The sequence below is a fragment of the Equus przewalskii genome, chromosome 17, assembly GCF_037783145.1.
Source record: "Equus przewalskii isolate Varuska chromosome 17, EquPr2, whole genome shotgun sequence".
Classification (NCBI taxonomy): domain Eukaryota; kingdom Metazoa; phylum Chordata; class Mammalia; order Perissodactyla; family Equidae; genus Equus; species Equus przewalskii.
The window spans coordinates 52,695,783-52,720,340 of record NC_091847.1 but is presented as its reverse complement, the minus strand read 5'-3'; the positions used below and the strand labels follow the sequence as shown (position 1 = coordinate 52,720,340).

Sequence of the window (24,558 nt, the reverse complement as noted above, 5' to 3'; positions counted from 1 at the left end):
TTCATCTAGTCTATAGGTCAAATTTACCCTCCACGATGTTTTTCTCCTGAAGTCTTCCCTGAACACTACCTAGTTCTACTGTCATAAAGACCATATTCTACTATATTAGTGAACATATATGAATCTCCTTACTGGACAGCAGATCCTTGGGGGTTGGCAGTATGTCTTATTAATCTTTGTATTCTCATCACTGGGACTTATCTTATGGAAAAGACCCAGAATTATGTATTCAGTATTTCCTCAAAACAAGGAAGAAGGGGTCTCCTTTGAGCTGGAGAAGAATATACACTGACACTGGTAAGACTGAAATTTTGAAACAAACTCACTGAATCAGACAAATAAGAAAAGATGTCAGTAAAATTCCAAATTGCTGCTATTTTCAAGAGGACGTTCACATACACAACTTGTAAATCCTGATTGTAGAATTTAATATCAAGATTATGTCTTCATTTGTAATTTGGAAAATCTTAAATCCTCAATTTTAGTAGAACATTTGTGTCTTGAACTTTTTATTTTGCTTCCAGAATGCACACATTGTTTTATAGAGTTTATAGAATTCTTTCCTTTATTTTTTAATGCCCAGCCAGACCTCAGAATGGCTTTACACAGGCAGATACTAGCAACTTAAAAACAAAATTCAAATCTAATACATGTTTCATTAAAAAGAAAACAAAATGACTCAAGTAACAACTTCAGCCTGAAACTAAGGGCTTTTCTCTTTTCCTCAGTGAGAGAGAGAGGTCATGATTACTTCTGTACTTTTCTGTGTCTATTTCAACCTTTACACTCTGGATCGCCTTCTATTTGTGTCATAAAGTTAGTTCCACCACTGCGAAACCTTGACAGGCTATTTAATCTCTCTCTACGCCTCCCGCCTCATCAATAAACATCTCGGGGCTGTTATGAGAATTTAATGAGATAATGTGTAAACCGTTTGGCAGTGCATGGAATACAGCAGACATTCAAACGAAAGCTGTTATTATTTGCCAGAAGAGTAAATTTCTCACAAAAAGCTTACTGACATCACCCACCACCCCGGTGAGGGGACTTGGTTGGTGGATCCCCTACTGCAGTAGCAGCCACATGCACGAAAAACCTTTGAGTCTTAAGGGCCATCACGCTGCACCAGGTGATCTGAGCTGTCTAACTGAGGTCGTAGGAAAGCTCAGGAACATGCCGCCCAGTTAGGAAGGCATCTAGCCCATTCGGGGGCGGGGGGGGGGGGGGGGGTGGTAATGCCTGAGAGCCTTTCCTAACGCCTAGTGCGTACTCATCATTCAACAAATGTTTACTGAACATGTTTCTGCGCCAGGCACCGTACAGCTGGTAACAAAATAAGAGTCCTTGCTTTTGTGGAGGTGACATTCTATTTTATATGCCTTACTTCACCAAGCGCTTTCAGAAACATCATATGGTTTGAGCCTCACAAACTTACTACAGTCGGGGAGAAAATTACTATTTTCAAAACACAGATGAGAAAATCGGGGCAGAAACGTTTATGTAACTCGAGTTAGAGTTCACAGACAGAAAGGGCTCGAACCTCAAGCGCCTTACAGAAGAGCAGCCGCCCGGTCCGCTCTCCGCACCCCAGCCGGCGGCGCTCACACTACAGTCCGCGTAGCCGCGACCCGGAGCCCAGACCCGGAGCCCCTCCGCGGAGGCCCCGGGTCCTGCCCCGCCACAGTTCCCGTCTTCCTAGTTCCTGCCTCAGCTATGCACACCCCTCCCCCCTGCATGCCCCTCACCTGGCCTCGGAGCTACCCAAAGTGCACGGGGGCAAGGGGGAAGGGGCGAAGATTGGCAGGCAGGGGCGCGGGTTGCCGGAAGCTGTCACCTTTCATCCCGGAAGCTCCCGCTGCCACGGGCGGTGCAGTTCCGGTTAGGCGGCAGAGTTTGTTTACGTTGCTCGCAGGTCTAGCCGCTGCCTTCCCCCAGCTCAGCCTCCAAGATGGGGAAATCCTTTGCCAATTTCATGTGCAAGAAGGACTTTCATCCTGCTTCCAAATCCAATATCAAAAAAGTGAGTAATGGGATGAGGGAGTGTTCTGGCCCTTGGCGCCTGGGTTCCCAGGGGCTGCTGGAGGTGAGTGGTGCTGACTCTCAGATCCTTGGGACAGTCGCCCCTTTTCCAGGCCTAAAGCCCCGGTGATATCGCCCCTTCTTCTCCACTGAGAAATTCGCTGACAAAGCTGGTCCTCGACGTTTATTCTACATCGGCCAGGAGACTGGCGGCTGTCATCGGCGCTGTCGGTTCTGTCGGTTAGAATGTCAATCTGTAAGACATGAAGACTGATAATAGGGTTCCTCGTTACTTCCCTCAACAGATTCTGGTTTTGCTTTTTCGAATCCCAGGGGTCACGGTTTCTGAGCTCTGCTATCCTGTACGAAGAAGACTCCCTTTTTATTTTATATCTTAAAAGGGAAATAAATTCACCTCTTACTTCCTCTTTTAATCCACCTGATAATGTAGTGTCTGTCTCATGACTTCGTTGAAATTTGGCTTTTAAGTAATCAATTATAGGTCCATTAGGTGCAGTACAGAAATACCCTACTGAATATTATAGCAGTGGAAAGCAGAATGGTGAAGTAGGAAGAGTCTGAGCTTTGGAATCAGACCTGGATTCTAGTTATTCTAGCACAGTCACTTTTAGCCCTGAGATCTTGCACAAAATAGTTAATATTCTTGATCTTCAATCTCCTAATCTGTAAATTAACAATGATCAGTATCAGTTGCTTTGACTTGTGAAATTGTTGTGAGGACTAAATAAGATGGTGTGTGTAAGGAATTTGAAACAAAGTACCACCTAGCAGTATGCCAGCCATGTGGAGTGCTCAATAAAATGTTAATTGCCCCTACACTCATACTTATTCTTAGCCTGCTCCTAAAATACAGATGTCCCTGGAGTTTTGTCCTTGACCTATATCTTGCTTTCTCTATATGCTTTCCCAAGCAATCACATCCAGTTTCATGGTTTTAACTACCCTGTCTTCACTCAGGACTCTCAAGTCTACAGCCCCAGATCTCTCCTCCTAGCTCAAGGCACCTCAAGACAATTATATACTAGACAATTTTATCTTAATATCCTTCAGGCGTCTCAAACTCAACATGTCTGAAATGGAACTTGTGTTTTATCCTAAATCTGCTGTTTTTATCCTTCCTGTCTCATGCGAGTAGGAAATACAGGTAGTAACACAGTCCTTCATCTAGTCATCTAAGCCAGAAATTGAAGATTCACCCTTTTCCTATCACCCATTTATCTAGTCAGCTGATGAGTTCTGTTGGTCTTACCCCCCAAATATCTCTCGATTCTCTCTCTCCTCTTTGTCACTACTGCCTGTGTCTTGGCTTACACCCTCATCGTCCTTCACCCAGACCACTACATTTCCCAACTGATTTTTTTGTCTCTAGGCTTGACCCTTCTCAAATCCATTCTCCTAGCCATCAGAATGAGATTATTTTTTTATTTAGCAGCTTTATTGAGATAATAATTCACATACCATAAATCACCCATTTGAAGTGTATAATTCAGTGGTTTTTAGTACATTCATAGATTTGTGCAAATATCACCACAAACAATTTTAGAACATTTCATCACTCCCCCCAGAAAACCGCTATCTGTTAGCAGTCACTCCCCCTTAACCATGCCCCCTTCCTCCTAACCGCTGCCTCCCTTCGCCCAGCCGTAGGCAACCGCTGATCTGCTTTATTTCTGTGGGTTTGCCTATTCTGGACATTTCATATAAATGGAATTATGCAGTGTGTGTTCTTTTGTGACTGGCTTCTTTCATTTAGCATAAAGTTTTCAAAGTTCATCCATGTTGTAGAATGTATCAATACATCATTCCTTTTTATTGCTGAGTAATTCCATTGTGTGGATATAGCACATTTATTTCTCCATTCATCAGTTGATGAATATTTGGTTTGTTTCCGTAGACTAGTCTTTTTGTGTGTGTGTGTGAAGATTAGCCCTGAGCTAACATCCATACCAGTCTTGCTCTGCTTTGTATATGGGACGACACCACAGCATGGCTTGATGAGTGGTGTGTAGGTCCAGGTTGGGGATCCAAACCTGCGAACCCCAGGCTGCTGAAGCAAAGTGTATGAACTTAACCACTACGCCACCAGCTGGCCCTCCATAGAGTAGTCTTTTTAAAGCACAAATCTGGTCTCTTCCAGCCCCTGTTAAAATACTACAGGATTAAATCCAAGTAATCTGGCTCCAGTTTTTCATTCTTCATCCTCTACTGCTGTTCTCCTACCTCAGATTTTATACTCCAATGCTATCAAACTACTTACTTTCTATTTTACACCTTTGGGCCTTTGCCTGAGTTGTTCCCTCTGCCGGTAATATCTTGCTGTTTTTGCCTTGGCAAAATTTTTTTTTTAAAGATTGACACCTGAGCTAACAACTGTTTCCAGTCTTCTTTTTTTTTTTATTCTTCTCCCCAAAGCCCCCCAGTACATAGTTGTAGATTCTAGTTGTGGGACGCCACTTCAGCATGGCCTGATGAGCGGTGCCATGTCCACACCCAGGATCCAAACTGGCATAACCCTGGGCCGCCAAAGTGGAGCATGCGAACTCAATCGCTCAGCCACGGGGCCGGCCCCTCCTTGGGAAAGTTTTGATCCTCTCCAAAACTCTGCTTAATATTTGTGAAGTTACTTGTGTCCAGAGTTATTTGTTGCAGCAGAGTTTGTAATAGAAAAGACCGGAAATTTAAATGCCCGTCAGTACTGCAGGAGCTTGGTTAAATAAATGATAGGTGTAGCCCCACAATAAAATGATCTTCAGCTCCCCCCCCTAAAAAAACAAGAAAGCTTTTTGTTTACTGATCTGGGAATGGTCTCCATGGTATAGAATTTTATTTTGTACATACCGTGTATGCACGTGCACATGTGCACATTGTGTTACCATTTATAAAAAGAGTGACGGGGCCGGCCCCGTGGCCTAGTGGTTGAGTTCACACTCCGCTTCGGTGGCCCAGGGTTTGGTCGCTTCGGATCCTGGGCGTGGACATGGCACCGTTCATCAAGCCATGCTGAGACCGCGTCCCACATAGCAGAGCCAGAAGGACTTACAACTAGAAAGTACAACTATGTACTAGAGGGCTTTGGGGAAAAGAAGAAGAAGAAAAAGATTGGCAACATGCTGGCTCCGGGCCAATCTTTAAAAAGAAAAAATAAGAGTGAAGAAAGAATGTGTGTGTATATGTGTGTTTTCTGTATGTATTTTTTGTATATGTGCCTTAGAACATCTTTGGAAGGATATACAAGAAATGGATAACATTAGTTGTGAATATAATTAATTAAAAAAATAAATAACTTTTAAAAAACGAAACCTGCTATGAAGCATTCCATTATACCAGCCTTCCTCCCTGCCACCTAAAGTTAATGACCCTTTTATTCTATTGTTTATCTTGTACATATTTGTTATCCAAATATCAAACTGTCTTGTTATGATTTATTTATATAATTCTTTTCTTTTTTTGTTATGAAATAGTTTAAACATACAGAAAAGTCAGTATGATTTTCTATAGCAGATTCTGAGCATCTTGAGGACAAGAATATGTTTTCTTACTTCTCATTCTAGTCCATGAAACTACTCAATATGTATTCAAACTCTTGAGCAATCGAGTAAAATCTAAAGCTTTAATTAAATGGTAGTTATCCTGTTAGAAGGAATATGTTATTATTAGGATGTTATTATGAATATCTTATTCTACCAGGCAGTGACACCTTACATTTCTCTGTTGCACTGTTTGCATTTTGAGCTACAGTGAAAGTTCCACATATTTGCCTTTTGCTGCCAAGTGTAGGTTTTTCTTCTATAATGTTACTTCATAGGTATGAAGTCAGTGGAAGAAACTTTCAGGAATTTATACCAAAAGAAATTTCTGGTATATTCTGTCCCTGAAGGGTTCTCTTTTCATTTCCGCTTTTATTCTCATCTCCCTATTAATCTTTCTTATCCACATCTCAAACTGTGTCCCCGCAGAGCCTTCCTATCTCAGCATTACTAAAATACTAATTACCCCTGTTTTGCTTTTAAAATTGAGTAATGGTAGTCTTGTCCCACACCCTCCTCCCCACACTTATCTGCCCCCACCCACGGTTTATAATTACATATAATTTTCTCACCGTGAGTATTTGTCCTCGAATTTACCTTCTTAAGACTTGGCATGTTTGGAGAGAAAGTTTTAACTTGCTATTGATGTTGAACGGCTGTCAAACACTTGGTCCTTTATTCTAAAAGTGGTAGGGATGCATTGGTACCTTTCAAAACTGGAAGTAACATGATTAAATATCGTTGCATAAGTTATGTGGGCTTTTTACCTTCACCACTTTTATGATTTTGAGAATTTCACATAGGGACACGTTCAGCCTGTGGTGTGGATGTCCCTGAGCAGCTCCGGGACATCTGCTGCACTTCTGTCTTATCTCTTTCTTTCTTTTCCTGTCTCGTCCTTTTTTCTACAACTACCTTTTGACCCCTTTCCATCTTTTCTCCTTGTCCTCTGTTCCTCCTCTTTTGGAGTGTCAGTGACACCCAGTGGCATCCGTGGGCATTGTTTAACCCTACTGGTTGTGCCCTGTGCTAAAGAGTTTTCTAGACTAGACATATTCCATGTAGGGAGATGGTCATTCTCATCTCTGAAATAACACAGGCACTAAGTGCGGGAAGCTGTCGTACCACGGGTGCTCAGAGTGGTTCTCACCTTTGACATTTTTGCCTTAAAGTTTGCTTATTTTGAATGGTTGGATTCAAGGACTTATATCAAGTCACAAATCAAATTTTTCAGCTGTTATTTTGTGATGATGTTATTATGACCAAAATAGATTGTTTTAAACTGTAAACAATAGCATTTTATATTTTATTATAAAAGAAAAACAAACCTATTTAGTTTAAATCCAACTATTTCATTTAAAATTTTTATTTTATTAATTTAGGTATGGATGGCAGAACAGAAAATATCATATGATAAGAAGAAACAAGAAGAGTTAATGCAACAGTATCTTAAAGAGCAAGAATCATATGATAATAGGTAAGAAATTCCACTATACTGGTGTTTTGAGAATAATCAATTGCGTGAGAATGATCCCTTACTGAATCAAATATTGAGTCAGCTTCTTTTTAATTGAATGCCCCAGTGATAGAATTCTTTTCTTGTCCTGTGAACTATCTTCACTCCTCATGTAGATGGCCACTTTTTCCAACCTAACCCATGATTCACATAAAATATAGATTGATGTGACTCCGTACAGTTGGTGAGCAAGTCCCAAATTAGGCAAAGCTTAGAATAATGAAAATCTATACTGGAACTGCTGAGACCTCTTAGAAAGATATGTCTTTAATATACACTCAAATGAAAAGAGGCACAGGACAGCTTCAAGAGGTAAAGTGTCTGGACTTGCATGTCATTGTTCTGTTAATGGCAGGATCGTGGCTAGAGTTCCTCATTGGTTTTTTCCAGCACGGTACCTGTCCTTTAGCTGTTATCATTTATGTTTGTATTTGCAAATCTTATTCTGAAGCTGGGTTCTCTAGGTTAATCAAGCAAGTGAGTAGTGGTACTTTAATTATGAAGACCATACTTTCTCTTCCACTCAGTCCTGTTTTTCATCAAAATATGGAACTTAAGCAAAGTAATACTAAACTATTACTAAATACTCTCTTGAGAATATAGTATAGTTTATTAAGAGTAAAATTAAAGAAAACTTTAGTTCAATTAAGTACTTTTCTCACTAATTTTATTTAATCTGGTTAACTTTTATTGAGTACCTACTTCATGCAAGATAACAAATGGTGTTGTAGGGGCCTATAAAAGTGTGATACATAATTTCTTTCTACCCTCAGGAAAATCTAGTAAGGGATATATACATATAGTTCAAGGCTGAATATAATAACTGATGTATTGAAAACACACACTGCTTTAAAAACTAGCAGGCTAACATAGGACAGAATAATTCCATTTGAGATAACAAGGGAAGCTTCGTGAAAGAGGTGACATTTTGGCTGAAGTTGAAGAATGGTAAGGATTTAGATCAGTGGTTCTCAACTGAGGACCATTATTGCCCCCCAGGGGGTATGTGGGAATGTTTGAACACATTTTTGATTGTCACAACTCAGATGTTGTCACTACCAACATTTAGTGAGTGGAGGCTAGAGATGCTGCAAAACAGCCTGCAATGCACAGGGCGGGCCCACACCACAAAGAATGATCTAGTCCAAAATGTCAATAGCACCACTGTTGAGAAATGCTGATTTACGTATAGTAAAAGCTTACTAAAGATCAGCACAGTGGGAAAGTAGAGAGGATGTTCAAGAAACAGCCAATATTGAGTTAGACCAATAGAGGGATAGTGGAGGTAGGAAAGCAGGCTTGAAACAGGTTATAGTGTTCATGTTTATTCTTCATCTTAGAAGAGTTATTTTTTTCCCTGTATAATTAATAAATATTTGAAGCTATGCAAATATCCTGTTTCTGCTTGATCTTTTGCCCACTAATTTTAGCATTCCTTAGTGGATCTTGCCTGCAGCAGTTATTACTGTGGTATTCTAACTCTGATTTTCTGTCTCTTTCATGCCCTCTACATTTTTTTTGTAATTTGAATTCCTCTGGAAAGAAGAATTTTTCCTTTCCCTCATTTAGTTATTTATTTAATCATTTATTTCTCTCAGTATGGGCTCACAGATATTTATTTAACGGGCTACAATCCAATACTGTTGTTACTTATTTTGTTGCTAAAATAGTTCCAGTTTTGGCCTTTGACCACTCTATCAGCTTATATATCCATTTAACATCCATTTAACATGCCCCATCCTTTTTTCTTTTTAAACCACTTCCTGTCTTTTATTTTTCCCTGCTCCAGCATTGGAATCAACCAGATTCCAGGGAACCCTGGTCCCTTTTATTGGAGAAAGATATTTAGAAACCAGGATCTGGGCACTAGGTGTGTTCAGTGCTTCTAGCTTGGGTTGTTCAAATGCAAATTTATGAGTAATTGGTGATTTGTAAAGTTTTTTATTCCTTATTCAAAAGATAGCCAATTCTGTTCTTTAGCTGTCTGTTGTTTTTTCTCTTTTAAGTTTTTACTATCCTAAATGTTTCTTAGCTTATGAATATTGATCCCTACATACTTTTTTAAAGATGATAATCACATTTATTATTCTGACCAGATAAATAAAAGGATTTAATGGGATGTCAAAAAATCTGTACATTCTGCTTAACGTCAACAGCAAAAAAAAAAAAAAATTTACAGGTTTTTAGTTGAAAGTTAAAACAAAATGCCAATATCATAGCTTTACCTTTTATTTTATATACCTGCTGAACTTTACATGATGTGGAAATTGACCTTCCAGTTTTGATTTTATGTTGTTTTTGTTCAATATAAATGAAATGCTTTTTTTGAGGGTGAAGTATATATAACATAAAATTTATTATTTTTAAATGGGTAGTTCACTGGCATTAATTTCATTCAAAGTGTTGTGTACCATCGCCACTATCACCAGAACTTTTCCCATTACCCCAAATAGAAACTCTATACACGTTAACAATAACTCCCACTTCCCCCTCCCTCCAGCCCCTGGTACCCACTATTCTACTTTCTGTCTTTATGAATTTGCCTATTAAAGGTACCTCATATAAGTGCAGTTATACAATATTTGTCCTTTTGTGTCTGGCTTCTTTCACTTAGCATAATGTGTTCAAGATTCATCCATATTGTAGCACATATCAGAACTTATTCTTTTTTATGGCTAAATAATATTCCATTGTATGTGTATACCACATTTTGTTTATCCATTCATCCATCATTGGACACTTGGGTTGCTTCTGCATTTCAGCTATTGTGAACAATGCTGCTGTAAACATTGGTGTACAAATATCTGTTAAAGTCCCTGCTTTCAGTTCCTTTGGGTATATACCTAGGATTGGAATTACTAGATTATATGGTAATTCTGTGTTTCGCTTTTGAAGAACCAACAAACCATTTGCCATAGTGGCTGTACCATTTTACATCCCCAGCAGTAATGGTTCTAATTTCTCTATACCCTCACCAAGGTTTATTATTTTCTCTCTCTCTCTCTTTTTTTTTTTTTTGTGATAATAGCCATCCTAATGAGTGTGAAGTGGTATCTTCTGGTTTTGATTTACATTTCCCTGGTAACTAGTGATGTTAGGCTTTTCATGTGCTTGTTTTTTTTTTTAAGGTTTCTCTTCCTTTCTTTTCTTTCTTTCTTTCTTTTTTTTTGTTAAAGAAGATTGGCCCTGAGCTAACATCTGTTGCCAATCTTCCTCTTTTTTTTTTGCTTCTGAAAGTCCCAGTACATAGTTATGTATCCTAGTTGTAAGTCCTTTTAGTTCTTCTATGTGGGGTGGCATCACAGCATGGCTTGATAAGCAGTGTGTAGATCTGCACCCACGATCCCAACCAGCAAACCCCAGGCTGCTGAAGAGCGTGCAGACCTCACCACCACACCACTGGGCCAGCCTTGGTTTTAAAGTGGTGTTAATATAAGATATAATTTTCATACTTGTTTGAAGTGTATGTTGGTTTTAAGTACAGTTAGAGAGTTTGGGGACCATCACCATAATCTAATTTGAGAACATTTTCATCTTCTGAAAAAGAAATCTTATAGCCATTAGCCGTCAAACCCCATTCCCACACTCTGTCCTCCCTTCTGTCTCTCAACCCTAAGCAACCACTAATTTACTTTCTTTCCTTATAGATTTGCCTATTCTGGACCTGTCATTTAAATAGGATCAGATAACATATGCTCTTTTGCAACTGGCTTCTTTCATTTAATATAATGTTTTGAATTTCATCCGTGTTGTAGGATGTTTCGGTAGTTCATTCCTTTTTACTGCTGAATAGTATTTTATTATGGATGTAGATCCCTTCATCCTTTGCTCTCTTCTTTTTTATAGTTCCTTACAAACTCCAAGGAAATAAGAACAGAGGAATTCTAATCATGTGGTATATCATTTGTGATTGCCTTTTCCAGATATAAAAGGAAATTCTGTTCATCCTTGAGCCTCCATCTTTATAACCACTACTTTTACTTGGATCTTATGAATTAAAACTTTAGCCCAACCAGTCATTCAATTTGTTGCAGAGGGGGTGTTTTTTTTTTCAATTATTTTGTTGAGGTCACAATGGTCTGTAACATTGTGTGATTTCAGGTGTACATTATTATTTATCAGTTTCTGTCTAGATTGCATCGTGTTCTCCACCAATAGTCTAATTTTTATCCATCACCATATATATGTGCCCCTTTACCCTTATGCCCACTCCCCAACCCCCTTCCCTTCTGGTAACCACTAACCTGTTCTCTTTATCCATGTGTTTGTTTTTCTTCCATATATGAGTGAAATCATGCAGTTTCTCAGAGGTTTTTTTCCTAAAAAGCACAGCATCTCTCTCTAAACAGAACCCAAACAGGGAACCTTCAGTGTTAAAACAGGATTTTTGAAGTGCAGCAGACATTGATTCCATCATAGTAATAAACCTGTTGTAGAATATCTTTAAATTATTCTCTCTTCATTGGCCTCACTCAAGAGTTTGATTCTGGGGCCAGCCCCGTGCCCGAGTTGTTAAGTTCGCTCGATCTGCTTCGGTGGCCCAGGGTTCCACTGGGTCGGATCCTGAGCACAGACATGGCCCCGCTCGTCAGGCCACGTTGAGGCGGCGTCCCACATCCCACAACTAGAAGGACCTGCAACTAAGATATACAACTGTGTACCGGGGGGATTGGGGGAGATAAAGCAGAAAAAAATAAATTGGCAACAGTTGTTAGCTCAGGTGCCAATCTTTAAGAAAAAAAAAGAATTTGTTTCTCTCATAGACTTTAACTCTTAAAAGCATTAATTGGGTTTGATTTCCGAAAGTAATTCCAGAGAGACTCATTTTTTCCAAAACTGTTTGATCCTGCACAATTAAGAAAAAATGTTGGCACTGTTTAACTTAATTCCAAATTTGTACTGGCATATAGGATTTCAAAGCTTCGTTATTTCCACAGCATTTCAAAGTTTAAGAAAAGCATGTGCGAGTGGCCATGACATTTTTCCTCTTTTCTGTTGGGAGGATCTCTCAGGTAATGAGAAAGTCTCAGAACGTACAACCAGTTGCTAAAGAGGCAGCACTGTTTGAATTTCCATTCACATATTTCAGATTGCATCTAGTCAGTGGAGTAAAGTTTTGGAACTTTATCTCTAACAAAAATATTTTATCTTAATTCCCTTAGGGTTTGGTGGAGGCCGGGGGAGGCGGCAGTTATTCTGTAATGTTTTCCTCCTACATAAAATTGTGAACTTTATGTCTTGTTTCGTTTAGATTGCTTATGGGTGATGAACGAGTAAAGAATGGCCTTAATTTCATGTATGAGGCCCCGCCCGGAGCTAAAAAAGGTGTTTGTCTCATTTTCTTTTTTTTAAGTCTTTGATGTGTTTGCAGCTAAAGATTGAGAACTGCTATGACAGATATTTTTTTAAAGTTGCTATTATTCTGTGAAGATAATTAAAAATAATAATACTCTAATTAATACAAGAGAATAAATACTAAAAATTGTCTAATCTAGTAATATTTCTTGACTAGTCCTTCGGGGAGGACAAAAATCTCAACATCAGCAGAAGTGCATTTATTCTTTTATAATATCTATCTTTAGTCCTTCTTATTGAATATACCTGTAAATAGAAAGCAAAATACTCACTTCAATGAAAAATGTAGAAGTTTAAAAATTAGGAATTAACACACTTATTAAATGCTTTCTCTTATTCAGTATTTTGTTTTGTCCTTCAGTGATTTGAATTTTCTTGTGAAAGAAGAAAAAAAAATCAAACCAATAAATGCTTACAAGTTTCAGTTAAATACCATGATACGTTAGTGTAGTATATGATAGCAGACTTTTATGTTGAAGTTTTTAACTTGACCTGTGTTTTTTTCCTCCATATTTTTGATATGCAATCAAGAAAACAAAGAGGTAAAGTACTATTTTCTATGTTTGGATTTACTTGCAATAGATTTTAGTTTTATAGAAAAATTGAAAGGCTTTTTAATGAATGTTTTTAGAAAGAAGAAACAGAAGGAGAGACCGAATACAAATTTGAATGGCAGAAAGGAGCCCCACGAGAAAAGTAAGAACTGGCTTTCTTTTAAGATGAAAATATGTATCATTAAATTTATCTAATATTCCATCTTACATTGCGGTTTCATTCACTAGAGAAAACAGCTAATGAGAAAAGTTATTTTTAATGATTTGTCATATGCAACTAATTTGCTTGATCATAGTCTTTAGTTTTATGTATTTTTTCACTTTTTTAATCACAAATCATCACACTGGACGCTTAATAATGAAGTGTTTGGAAATACTACATAGATTTTATAGTTCTATATATTTATTGAACTTATACATTTCCTAATGTACTTAGAACTATAAAAATAGTTTTCAGAATAACTGCTATTTAATTTATTAAATTATTTTTAATATTGTGTTTGTACATTTTCTCTACTTAATAGATATGCCAAAGATGATATGAACATCAGAGATCAGCCCTTTGGTATTCAGGCAAGTGACACGTATTTTGCTCTGTAAGAATAATTTTTATTTAATAAATACTTCTTTATGTTATTGTCCAAAAGATATTTAAGCTGATAAAGGGCCCTGTGGTTTCTATTTGTATCAGATAATAGAAGGTCTAGGGGAGAAAACATTAAATGTAGTAGACTGATAAAAATAGGAATCAAGGTTTTGTAGTAAGGGTTATGATGTTAATGGTCTCTGCAGTTTGCGGGGAATTTGGAGAATTCGCTCTGTTTCTTTAGAACCGGTACAGACTATCACCAGAGGGCAGATCTTGGTTATAAATAACATTTTCTGGAACACTGCCTTGCTTATTCATTACATATTGTCTGTGGCTGCCTTCCCGCTACCTTGGCAGGGTTGGGTAGTTACACGAGAGACCTCTGGCTTGTAAAGCCTAAAATATTTATTATCTGGCCCCTTACAGAAAAAGTTTGCCAGCTCCTGGTTTAGGAAATTGAAACTTTAAAGATTAACTTTTTAAAATTAGAGAATTTAAAATTAAGCCATGACATAATTCTTTTTTGGTATTTTACCATTTCTTTTTGGATGACATTGTTTTATTGCCACCAAGTAACAGTCACAAAGAAATAGGATTCAGCTTAGCTTTTAGGCAGAATTTATAGTAGAAGATTTTAGTATTTGTATTTAATTACCAAATATAGTTATGGAGTCTCTTTCCTTGGAGATCTTTTAATCATATGAGTAATTAACTTAAACTCTGCCAAAGAGTAGGGAGTTGAACATTGGTTTATATTTTTATTCTTTTAGTAACCAAAATAATGTTCATTATTTCTCAGGTTCGAAATGTGAGGTGCATTAAATGTCACAAATGGGGTCATGTGAACACAGATCGAGAATGTCCTTTGTTTGGTCTTTCTGGAATCAATGCCAGTTCGGTTCCCACTGATGGCTCAGGTAGGCACTAGACATAATTTATTTATTTGTTTTAGAATTTATATTGAGGACAAACAAGGAAAGATAAAGTAACATTTTTCTTTAATCTCTGGGTATTGTTTTTGTTTGGTTGGGTTTTTTTTGTCTGTCACATTCCCAAAATATGATGGTCAATGGGAAACTCTAATCATATGTTTTGAATTTGAAATGCTGTGTATTAGAATTAAATTTCATTTTTCTAGTCAAGGGCCCTGTGAACTTGATTTTTAAAGTAAAATGTATATTAAACATAGTTTATCATGTTAGTAACCTAAAAATAGAAGGAAGATATTTGTGTCCTCCTGAATTGTAAATGTAGGCTGGACCAGAAGCCTTCAGGAATCGCCTCTTTTAAACTCTTTAAAATTCAGTTTAAAAAGATGTTAAATGTGGTTTTTACTTGAAAGTTCTTTACTTTCCTGCATCTTATTGTCTACTCAAGAAAAACTGGTCTAATTTGGTTTGGATCAATTGGGTTCTTTTTATAAAAAGATATGAAAACTGAAAAGATTTAATTATTTCTCACTGCCTTGTTAGCATATTACTGAGACAGCCACACTGATCCAACCATAATTTATAATAAATCGTAATAGAAATAACCTGCTTAACCTTGTAAGCTTAAGCAAGTCATTTCACTTTTATGAGCTTCAACTCATTTAGTATAACTCAAGAGATTTTCAGCATTTTTTAAACAGTTATAGAACCTGTTTTGTTTTTTTTTTTTATTTTAAAGAAATCTTACATGAAACCCAGTATATAGAGCGTATAAAGGCAGAGCTGCTCCACTGAAGGAAATGCTCTGGGCACGAAGCCCCATCCTCTTCGGCTCTGAGGCACCTCTTTAGACTCCCTATGGCTGCCACTGCCACTCTGAGCCAAGGGTTACTCTCAGCCAGCACATGACCTTCAGCCCCTGTTCTGTAGCTAGACATCCTGCATCCTTCCTGCAAGCCAGATGCAGACAGGAGGATTCAAGATGCCGGGTCTTGCATTAGGAGTTTAGGAATTTGACCCGTTGTCAGGTTTGACATTATTTCTTTAACGTTGTTAATGGATGTCAGAATGGGTAGAAGAAGTACACAGATAGAGTATTATGATGGATTTTTTAAAAACCCTATTGCTTTAAAAAAAGGTTAAGAAACCACATTTTAAGTAGAGAGAAAACTGCTTGCTCAGTGATAAGAGACTATTGATAGAGACCTTGGTCTGGCACTCTCTCACAGAACATCCCACTGATGCCACAGTGCAGGTACTCTTAAAACCCACATGCTGTTGCTGCCTCCTCTCCTGTCCTCACCCAATGGTGAGAGAAGGGAGAGAGGCCCCAAAAGAAAACCCCAAAGAAAATGGGGGTGGAGTAGGTCATATATGAAGAACATGGCTCAAATATTTCTGACCACTAATTTTAGTAGTCACAGGGATGTGTTGTTATATCTGAAAGGTATGTTCTGTTTTCTGGAAGGAAGTGCATCTTTCTTATCCTTTCCTTCACTCTGGCCTTGTGGTGCTCTTACAACTGCATGACTCGTGTTGGCTAGGGGCAGGCAGCGGTAGGAGCTGTCTTTGTTCGTCACCCTCATCTTACTTTGATCCTGCTTCTGAGAGAATGAGTAGGATGACTCCAGACTCAGCCCTTCATCTAGTAATCTATAGACCTGCTTTCTCTTGAGTGTGTGTTAGAAAGTCTACTAACAGCAATCAAAAGACCTAGTGCTATTTAGTTAGCCTATCATTAAGAGTATTGAAAACAGTGAATTCAAATGTAATGAAGCTGGTTATTGGCTCTTCTCCAGCCCTCCGTTTATGTTCATTAACTTACAATAATTCAGTCATTCATTTTATACAATCAGGTTTTTGTACCCTACCTGTGGTGGGATTTTACTGTAGTACTATTCTTCAATCAAATGAACTTTTTCAAAATAAAGTGAATGAAGTAGAAAAATGCTCGAGTTTTTGGCTCCTGTCAAGTTTTAACATATGTGTAAGCAAGCTTGAGGAGTCTATAAATTAGTGACTCTCTTTATCTAAATAAATTGAGCAGTTGGGTGGTAGAGGATGAAAAGTATTACCTTTATTGAAATATTATAGTTAATATCCTTAATATATAAAATGTTCTTTCAAGTCAATATGAAAAAGGTGAACATACAAACACAAAGGAGCAAAGGATGTATATATGGGTGGTTTGCAAAAGGAGGAATTCAAACGGTCGTTAAACTTCGGAGAACATTTTCAACAACATTAATTACCAAAGTAGTGTAAACTAAAATATTATCTTTTTGCCTATCAAATTTGGTAAAGATTTAAAAGACCTATGCATCCAGCATTGGAGCAAGTGTGGTAAAATGAACTTTTTAATCCACTGCTGATAATTGGAGCAGCCTTTCTGAAGAGTCATATGATATGTGTCAAAAGCCTTAAAAACATGCATATCCTTTCACCTTGAAATTCAGCTTCCAGGAATTTATAAGAAAGTGATAAGGTACATACTCTAGGTTTTATAGTAGTGAAAGATTAGAAACAACCCTAAGTGTCCATCAGTAAGGAGTTGGAAAAAGAAACTCACTTATTCAGCAGTCATTTATAAAGCACATATTCTGTGCCAGGCATTTTTCTAGGCTCTACAAACATGTTATCAAGACAGAAAAGGTCCTTATTTTCATTATATTGGGAGACATAAAATATATAAGAAAATGAATAATATTAACTTAATAAATAAACATTAAAATACTAGATATGTATAAGTTCTATGATGAAAATTAAGTTGGATACTGTGATGAGAACTAAATGGGGAGTAACTTTAGGCTAAGTGGTTAGGAAGGGCCCCTCTGAAGCAATGATGTTAAGCTGAGACCTCAATGACAGGAAAAATACAGCCACGCAAGACCTGGGAGAAGAGCATTTGGCATCTTAGGCAAAAGGAACAGCCTTCCACACAGAGGGAACCATAAATTCTGAGAGGCAGTGTATTTAGTGGTTAAGAACTGACTGTCGAGCTATGGAGCTACGTGGATGCCTGATTTGGAACCCCTGCTCTGCTGCTTAGTAGTTATGTGCCTTAAGCAAGCTGCTTAACCTCTCTGCGCCTCAGTGCGCTAGTGTCTCTAAAATAGATATTATTGCACTACCTGCCTCATAAGGTTGTTAGGAGAACTAAACAAGTTAATGTGTGTGTAGTGCTTGGAATAGTGCCTGGCACATAGTAAGCACTCTATGAGTATTTTTTTTAGATAAATTGTGTTGCATCCCCCAAAAACGGAATACCATGTGGCCATAAGATATAGATATATGAATAGAGCTATAGATCTATAGTTATAGATATAGATAGCTATAGATGTTGACATGTAAGGATATACCAGGATAAAGCAAGTAAAAAAAAAAATTAAGAAGCAATATTGTTTAAAAGATGTGAGGTTAGACTGCAAAATGTCATTCAGTGGTTAAATGGCCTCCTAGAATGAGTATAAGATTTGAGAAGCTTTGCCTTAGATGGTGACAGGATGGCTCACCAAATTAAGAGGCCTATATGAAAGTCAATTCTTAGAACTGAGATTATTATATTTGGCAACCATGTATTTGATGTCCTGCATTTCAGCCATAAAATTTCTTTTTTCAACTTCTGTGTTCCAAGCTTATAGCATAGATATGGGCTCTACTCCTAGTTTAAAATCTAATCAGAAACATTAAATTAACATATCACATAAGAAACAGTAACTCAGTTTACAGTCTAATCGGAAAACAAAACTAGAGCATTATGTAAGAATACATTTAATAGAGAATAACTGAGTGCTAAATTATGTGGTTAATAGAGAAAGTGGGACTAAAGTGACCTTTGAAGAATTACTAGGATTTAGACAGATAGAAAGGTTGACTAAAAGGAAAGACCAGAAGAAAAACAGGTGCAGAGTTATCTTGAGTGATTTCAAATGAGCAGAACCAGATTTGAACTCTCAAAATGACTCTCAAAAAAAGCTGGGCCATGGATGCTGCAGCCGGTGTTTCTCAAACTTACCTAATGTAAAGGATCACTTACGTATTCTGTTAAAGGTCTTGGTTCCCAAGCCCCTGTCTGAGACTTGTTGAACTAGAGTCCTGAGAGGAGCCTGAGACTCACTCCCACATCATGCTCATGATCCGAAAGTTTAGGAAAACAGTTGTAAGCAAAAATGATGCCATTGAATAGTCTGTGTACGTGTGGTGTGTGGTGTTTGTTTTTGGAAGGGAGCGGCATAGAGGAGAAGGAGAGATGGTAACGTGCCAAAAGAGCTTTTTTTTTTTAAGGGAAATGTTCATTTCAACATCATTTCTAATTTTTCGCTGTTGTGAACTAAATATCCAGCACTAGGGGAATGGCAGAATAAACTGTTGATATATCAAGTGAATTAAAGAGAACCAGTTGAATCTACATTATGATTCTAATAATATAAAACTACATGCATATGGATTAGGACTGGAAGGAAACATGGAAGAATGAAAATAGTTAATATGTTAATTTGGTGAAATTACAGGTGATTTTCTTTTACTTTTATATTAAAATGTGTAATTAAAATTGGGAAAGAAACTTAAAATTTCGGCTTTTCAGACATTGAATATCACATGATAGTCTTCAGAAGGCTAATGTTTTCCTTTGTACTCCAATATTAAATTTATTTTCAGAATAATTGGAACAGCTAAAGAAAGCAAAGAGTTACTGGTGTGTTATAAAGGGTATGTTTGTGATGAGAAATTACTGGCAGACTAAATTAATTCTTCACCTCAGTCTTTACAGAAAAATGAGTTAGGGGAATTTCCATTTCCAATTTTTCCTTTCAAACCGAAAAAGTATAAGTGTGGGAACAGATACTAGTAAATACACAGGCTATCTTTAATTTCTTAAGTCTTGTAACTTACTTATTTAAGAATATCTCCAAACACTGAACTCTATGATAAAATTATGGTAAAAATAGATCAACAACTTTCACCATCTGTGATACCACATAAGATGATGAAAGTTACTGATCTGTTTGTGAGGTACTGCCAAGGTAAAGAACCATCAGCTTCAGCTGTATATAAGAACAATTGAAGATTTGGGGAACGTACCTTTTTTTATCTGTTTGTTTCCATTGTGTTTTACTAGTATTACACAGTCATGAATTTATCCTAAGGGAATAATCATGGATATGTCCGAAGATTTTGTTGCAAAGCATTGTGTATAATAGTAAGAGAGAGAGAGAGAGAGAACCTAAGTATCTAATTAAAAGGTGTTAAGTAGATAATTATGGGATATTGTTACAATGGAATACTATACTGTGCAGCCATTAAAAATGATATGAAGATTTCTTAATGATATGGATGTTGTTTACAACATTTGGTCAAATAAAAAAGCAGGTTATAAAACAAAGTAGTTACATGGATCCCATTCATGTTTCTCTTTATATCTTTAAGTACACATACAGACAGATACTTTTAGAAAAATGCCAGGAAGGAGATGGACCAGAACATTAACAATGGTTTTGTCTGGGTGTGGGATTTCTTGAGATTTTTAGTTTCATCTTTTTTGCTTATCTGTATTTGCAACACTGGAGGTAAATTACATTAATAATTTTTTAAATGAGCATTATTTTAGAAGAATTTAAAATTGTACATAGAAATAAATTATTTAAAATTGTATTGCTCAGTTAAGACCTTTAAAGTTTGATCTGAATTCAGCAGTACCACTTAACTGACACTAATGAAATCTCTTAAAGGTTTCTCAAAAGCAAAATCAAAACTCTGCTATGTCAAATAGGAAAGCAAATAATAACAATGTTGTATTCTGAATCTGAATGCAATGAAAAATAAACTGGCCAATTTCCTAATCCACTTGCTGATTCAAGCTAAAAAAATCTTTTCATTTAAAAAAAAATCACCTATTGAATAATGTCTCACCAGTGAATAGAGATTATTTCTGCAGTAAGGCAATTTCAGTGGATGTGGTTATCATGGGATAATCACACCCCTGGGGTACAGCCTTGTGCCTGTAATCTCCCAGGAGTGTAATTATTTCATGATAACCGCACCCCCTGGTGTTACATTATTTCTATTATGAAATTCTTAGTTTAGTATATAAAGTAACTTACTTTGATCACTGGAAACTATAAGGTGCTGTTAGAATTTTCCAGCTGTGAGGTTTACAGAGACCAGCTATAAGATTTACTTCTCCTTTACAAAGTTAAATTAGGCAATCAAAATGCTTCTTTGGGCTAAGCTGGTTTAGAATATCTTTTCTACTGATAAGATCATCTTAACTTTATACACTTTCATCCACTCTAGGTACATCAAAATTATATGTAAAACTTGCAAGCTTCAGTGATGACTAAATTTTTATAAAATATTTTTGTATTACAATATACAGTTATCTGTTCCTTAACAACAGGGATACATTCTGAGAAATGCGTCATTAGGTGATTTCGTCATTGTGTGACCATCATAGAGTGTACTTACACAAACCTAGATGGTATAGCCTACCTCACACCTAGGCTAGATGGTGCTAATCTTATGGGACCACTGTTGTATATTCAGTCTGTTGTTCACCAAAATGTGGTTATGCGACACATGACTGTAATTAAGTGGCCAGCCCACCTGCCTTTTATCTATTCTCTATAGCCCTTATTCTTATCATTGACTCTTACCATCTGTCACTTACCCATGTTTTTAATGTGTACTGAAGTAAACATAATTTTTTTAATCCACAGTTGGGGATTTTCAACAAAGCAAGGGGGGGTGTTTTGTTTTGGTTTGATTTTTTGGCTTTTTTAATAGATTTAATAGTTATATATATCAGTATGCCTCCTACTTAATCTTTTTGTTTGTTTTGTTTTAGTCTTGTTTGTGTTTTTTAATAGACTTTATTTTTTAGAGCAGTTTTAGGTTCACAGCAAAATTGAAAGGAAAGTACAGAGATTGCCCATATACCCTCTATCCCCACAAATGCATAGCCTCCCCCATTATCAGCATCCTCTACAAGAATGGTACATTTGTTACAATTGAGGAACCTACACTGACACATCATTATCACCCAAAGTCCATAGTTTACATTAGGGCTCACTTGGTGGTGTACATTTTATGGGTTTGGTCAAATGTATAATGACATGGATCTACCATTATAGTATCATACAGAGTCGTTTCACTGCCCTAAAAGTCCTCTGTGCTCTGCCTAGTCATCCGTTCCTCCCCTATAACCCTCTACAGCAACTGATCTTTTTATTGTCTCCATAGTTTTGGCTCTTCCTAAAGATAGTATAGTTGGAATCTTATAGTATGTAGCCTTTTCACATTGGCTTCTTTCACTTAGTAATATGCATTTAAGGTTCCCCTATGTCTTTTCATGGTTTAATAGCTCATTTATTTTTAGTACTAAATAATATTCCATTGTCTGGATGTACCACAGTTTATTCATCCATTCACTTACTGGAGGACATCTTGCTTGCTCTCAAGTTTTGGCAATTATGAATAAAGCTGCTATAAATATCCATGTGCAGGTTTTTGTGTAGTCATAAATTTTCAGCTCCTGTGGGTAAATACCAAGGAACGTGATTGCTGGATTGAGTGGTAAGAGGATGTTTAGTTTTAGAAGAAACTGCCAGACTGACATGCAAAGTAGCTGTACCATTTTACATTCCCACCAGCAATGAATGAGAGTTCCTGTTGCTCCACATCCTCACCAACATTTGGCATTATCAGTGTTAATAATTTTGGCCATTCTAATAGGTTTATAATGATATCTCTTTGTTGTTTTATTTTGCCTTTCCTTGATGACATATGATGTAGTGCATCATATACACTTGGCCTATACACTTGGCTCTCCCTATCTGCAAATTCTGTGTCTACAGATTCAACCAACCACGTATCAAAAGGCCTATAGTGCTTGCATCTGTACTGAACATGTACAGACTTTTTTTCTTGTCATTATTCCCTAAACAATACTGTATAACAACTATTTACAGAGCATTTACATTGTATTAGGTATTATAAGTAATCTAGAGATGATTTAAAGTATATGGAAAGATGTACATAGGTTATATGCAAATACTGCACCGTTTTATTTAAGGGGCTTGAGCATCCCTGGATTTTGGTATCTTCGGGGGTGCTGGAACCAATCCTCTGGATTCCAAGGGACAACCGTACTTGTCATCTGTATGTCTTCCTGGTGAGGTATCTCTTAAAGCCTTTGGCCCATTTTTTAAATTGGGTTGTTTGTTTTCTTATTGTTGAGTTTTAAGGGTTCTTTGTATATTTTGGATAGCAGTCCTTTATCACGTGTGTCGTCTGCAAACATTTTCTCCCAGTCAGTGTCTTGTCTTTTCGTTTTCTTGAGCAAGTGTTTTTTAACAGCTTTATTAAGTGATAATTTACATACCATACAGTTGACCCATTTAAAGTGTACAATTCAATGGCTTTGAATTTTTCTGTTCACAGAGTTTTACATCCATCACCACAGTCCATTCTAGAACATTTCCTTACTCTAAGTGGAAATCCCACACCTCTCAGCCCTCACCCTCCAGCCCCCGGTCTTCGCCAGCCCTAGGCAGCCACTAATCTACTTTCTACTTTTTTTTAGAATGCCTACACTGTAGATTTAATATAAATGGAATCATACAATATATAGTAAAGAAAATAGTTTTAGTATTACTTTTTTTGCCTTTAAATTTGACACTTTGACACAATTAGAATTGCCTTTTCCTTCCACCCCGAACATGTAGCTTCCAGTGGCCTCTCCCTGTTGAGTCTGGATGTTATTACCCTCCGTGTACATCAGTGTGCAAGAATTTACACAGAGTATCCTTAGCCAGGGAAGCTCACTCAAGCTGTCCAGAGTTTTTATTAGGGTTTAATTACATAGGCATGATTGATTGAATCATCGGCCATGTGGCTGAACTCAGTCTCTAGTCCCTCTCCCTTCGCCAGAGGTCAGGCTGATATCATGTGGCTCAAAGCCCCAACCGTCTAATCACATGGTTGGCATTTCTGGTGTGGCCAGCCTAATCCTGAGTCATCTCCTTAGCATAACCTATCTAGGGGCTCACCCTGAGTCAGCTCATTAACAGAAACTATCAGGTCCCACCATGAATAGCAAAGATACTCCTATCACTCAGGAAATTTCCAGAATTTAGAGGCTCCCTACCAACAACTGGGGACAAAGGCCAGCCAAGTTTTTTATTACACAGCAGTTGTACTTTCATTTTCATTTAGTTCAATATATTTTAAATTTTCTCGAGACCTCTTCTTTGACCCATGTATTATTTAGAAGTGTGTTGTTTAATCTCCACATATTTGTGAATTTTTCTGGATATCTTTCTGTTACTGATCTCTAGTTTAACTCCATTTTGTTCTGAGAGCATTTTTGTGTGTGATTTCTATTCTTTTACGTTTGTTTAAGGTGTGTTATATTGCCCAGAATGTGATCTGTCTTGGTGAATGTTCCGTATGAGCTTGAGAAGATTGTATTCTGCTGTTTTGGATGAAGTATTCTATAAATGTCAACTAGATCCAGTTGATGGATAGTTCAGTTCAACTATATCCTGCTAATTTTCTGCCTGCCAGATCCATCCATTTCTGATAGAGGGGCATTGAAGTCTCCAACTGTAATAGTGGATTTATCTATTTCTAAAAACATTTCTGTCAGTTTTTGCCTTACGCATTTTGATGCCCTGCTGTTAGGTGCATACACATTTGGGATTGTTGTGTCTTCTTAGAGAATGGACCCCTTTTTCATTATGTAATTGTATTTCTTGATCCTTGATAAATTTCCTTGGTCTGAAATCTGCTTTGTCTGAAATTAATATAGATACTCCAGCTTTATTTGATTAGTGTTAGCATGGTATATTCTTCTCCATTCCTTTGTTTTTAATCTATCTATATTTTTATATGTAAAGTGGGTTTCAGGTAGACGACATATAGTTGGATTTTTTATCTTTTATTGATATAATTGGATTAAGATCTACAATGTTTATAATTGTTTCTATTTGTTGCCCTCATTCTTTGTTTCTTTTTTTATAATCTACTCTTTTTTGCTTTGTCTAGTTTT

General features: G+C 37.0%; 2 protein-coding genes across 8 annotated transcripts in view; one reads left to right on the top strand and one right to left on the bottom strand.

The window, feature by feature from the left end:
- Positions 1–1,862, bottom strand: part of SCRN3 (secernin 3) — a 36,889-nt gene extending 35,027 nt beyond the window's left edge. For 3 of the 6 annotated variants that reach the window (XR_011528804.1, XM_008528265.2, XM_008528266.2), the window contains exon 1: positions 1,746–1,860. The gene's annotated coding sequence lies outside the window, so the exon portion shown is untranslated. Of the gene's footprint in view, positions 1–1,540 lie in introns of all 6 variants that reach the window. The other 3 variants (XM_070581579.1, XM_070581576.1, XM_070581577.1) reach the window with 3 other exon arrangements.
- Positions 1,863–1,881: 19 nt separating this feature from the next.
- CIR1 (corepressor interacting with RBPJ, CIR1) overlaps positions 1,882–24,558 on the top strand; it is a 38,090-nt gene continuing 15,413 nt past the window's right edge. Inside the window, exons 1-7 of one of the 2 annotated variants that reach the window (XM_008528267.2) lie at positions 1,882–2,020; positions 6,950–7,044; positions 12,335–12,408; positions 12,970–12,980; positions 13,070–13,134; positions 13,517–13,565; positions 14,381–14,498. In XM_008528267.2, coding sequence (XP_008526489.1) covers positions 1,949–2,020; positions 6,950–7,044; positions 12,335–12,408; positions 12,970–12,980; positions 13,070–13,134; positions 13,517–13,565; positions 14,381–14,498 — 484 coding nt within the window. In that variant the 5' untranslated portion in view covers positions 1,882–1,948. The remainder of the gene's footprint in view (positions 2,021–6,949; positions 7,045–12,334; positions 12,409–12,969; positions 12,981–13,069; positions 13,135–13,516; positions 13,566–14,380; positions 14,499–24,558) is intronic. The other variant, XM_070581575.1, reaches the window with a different exon arrangement.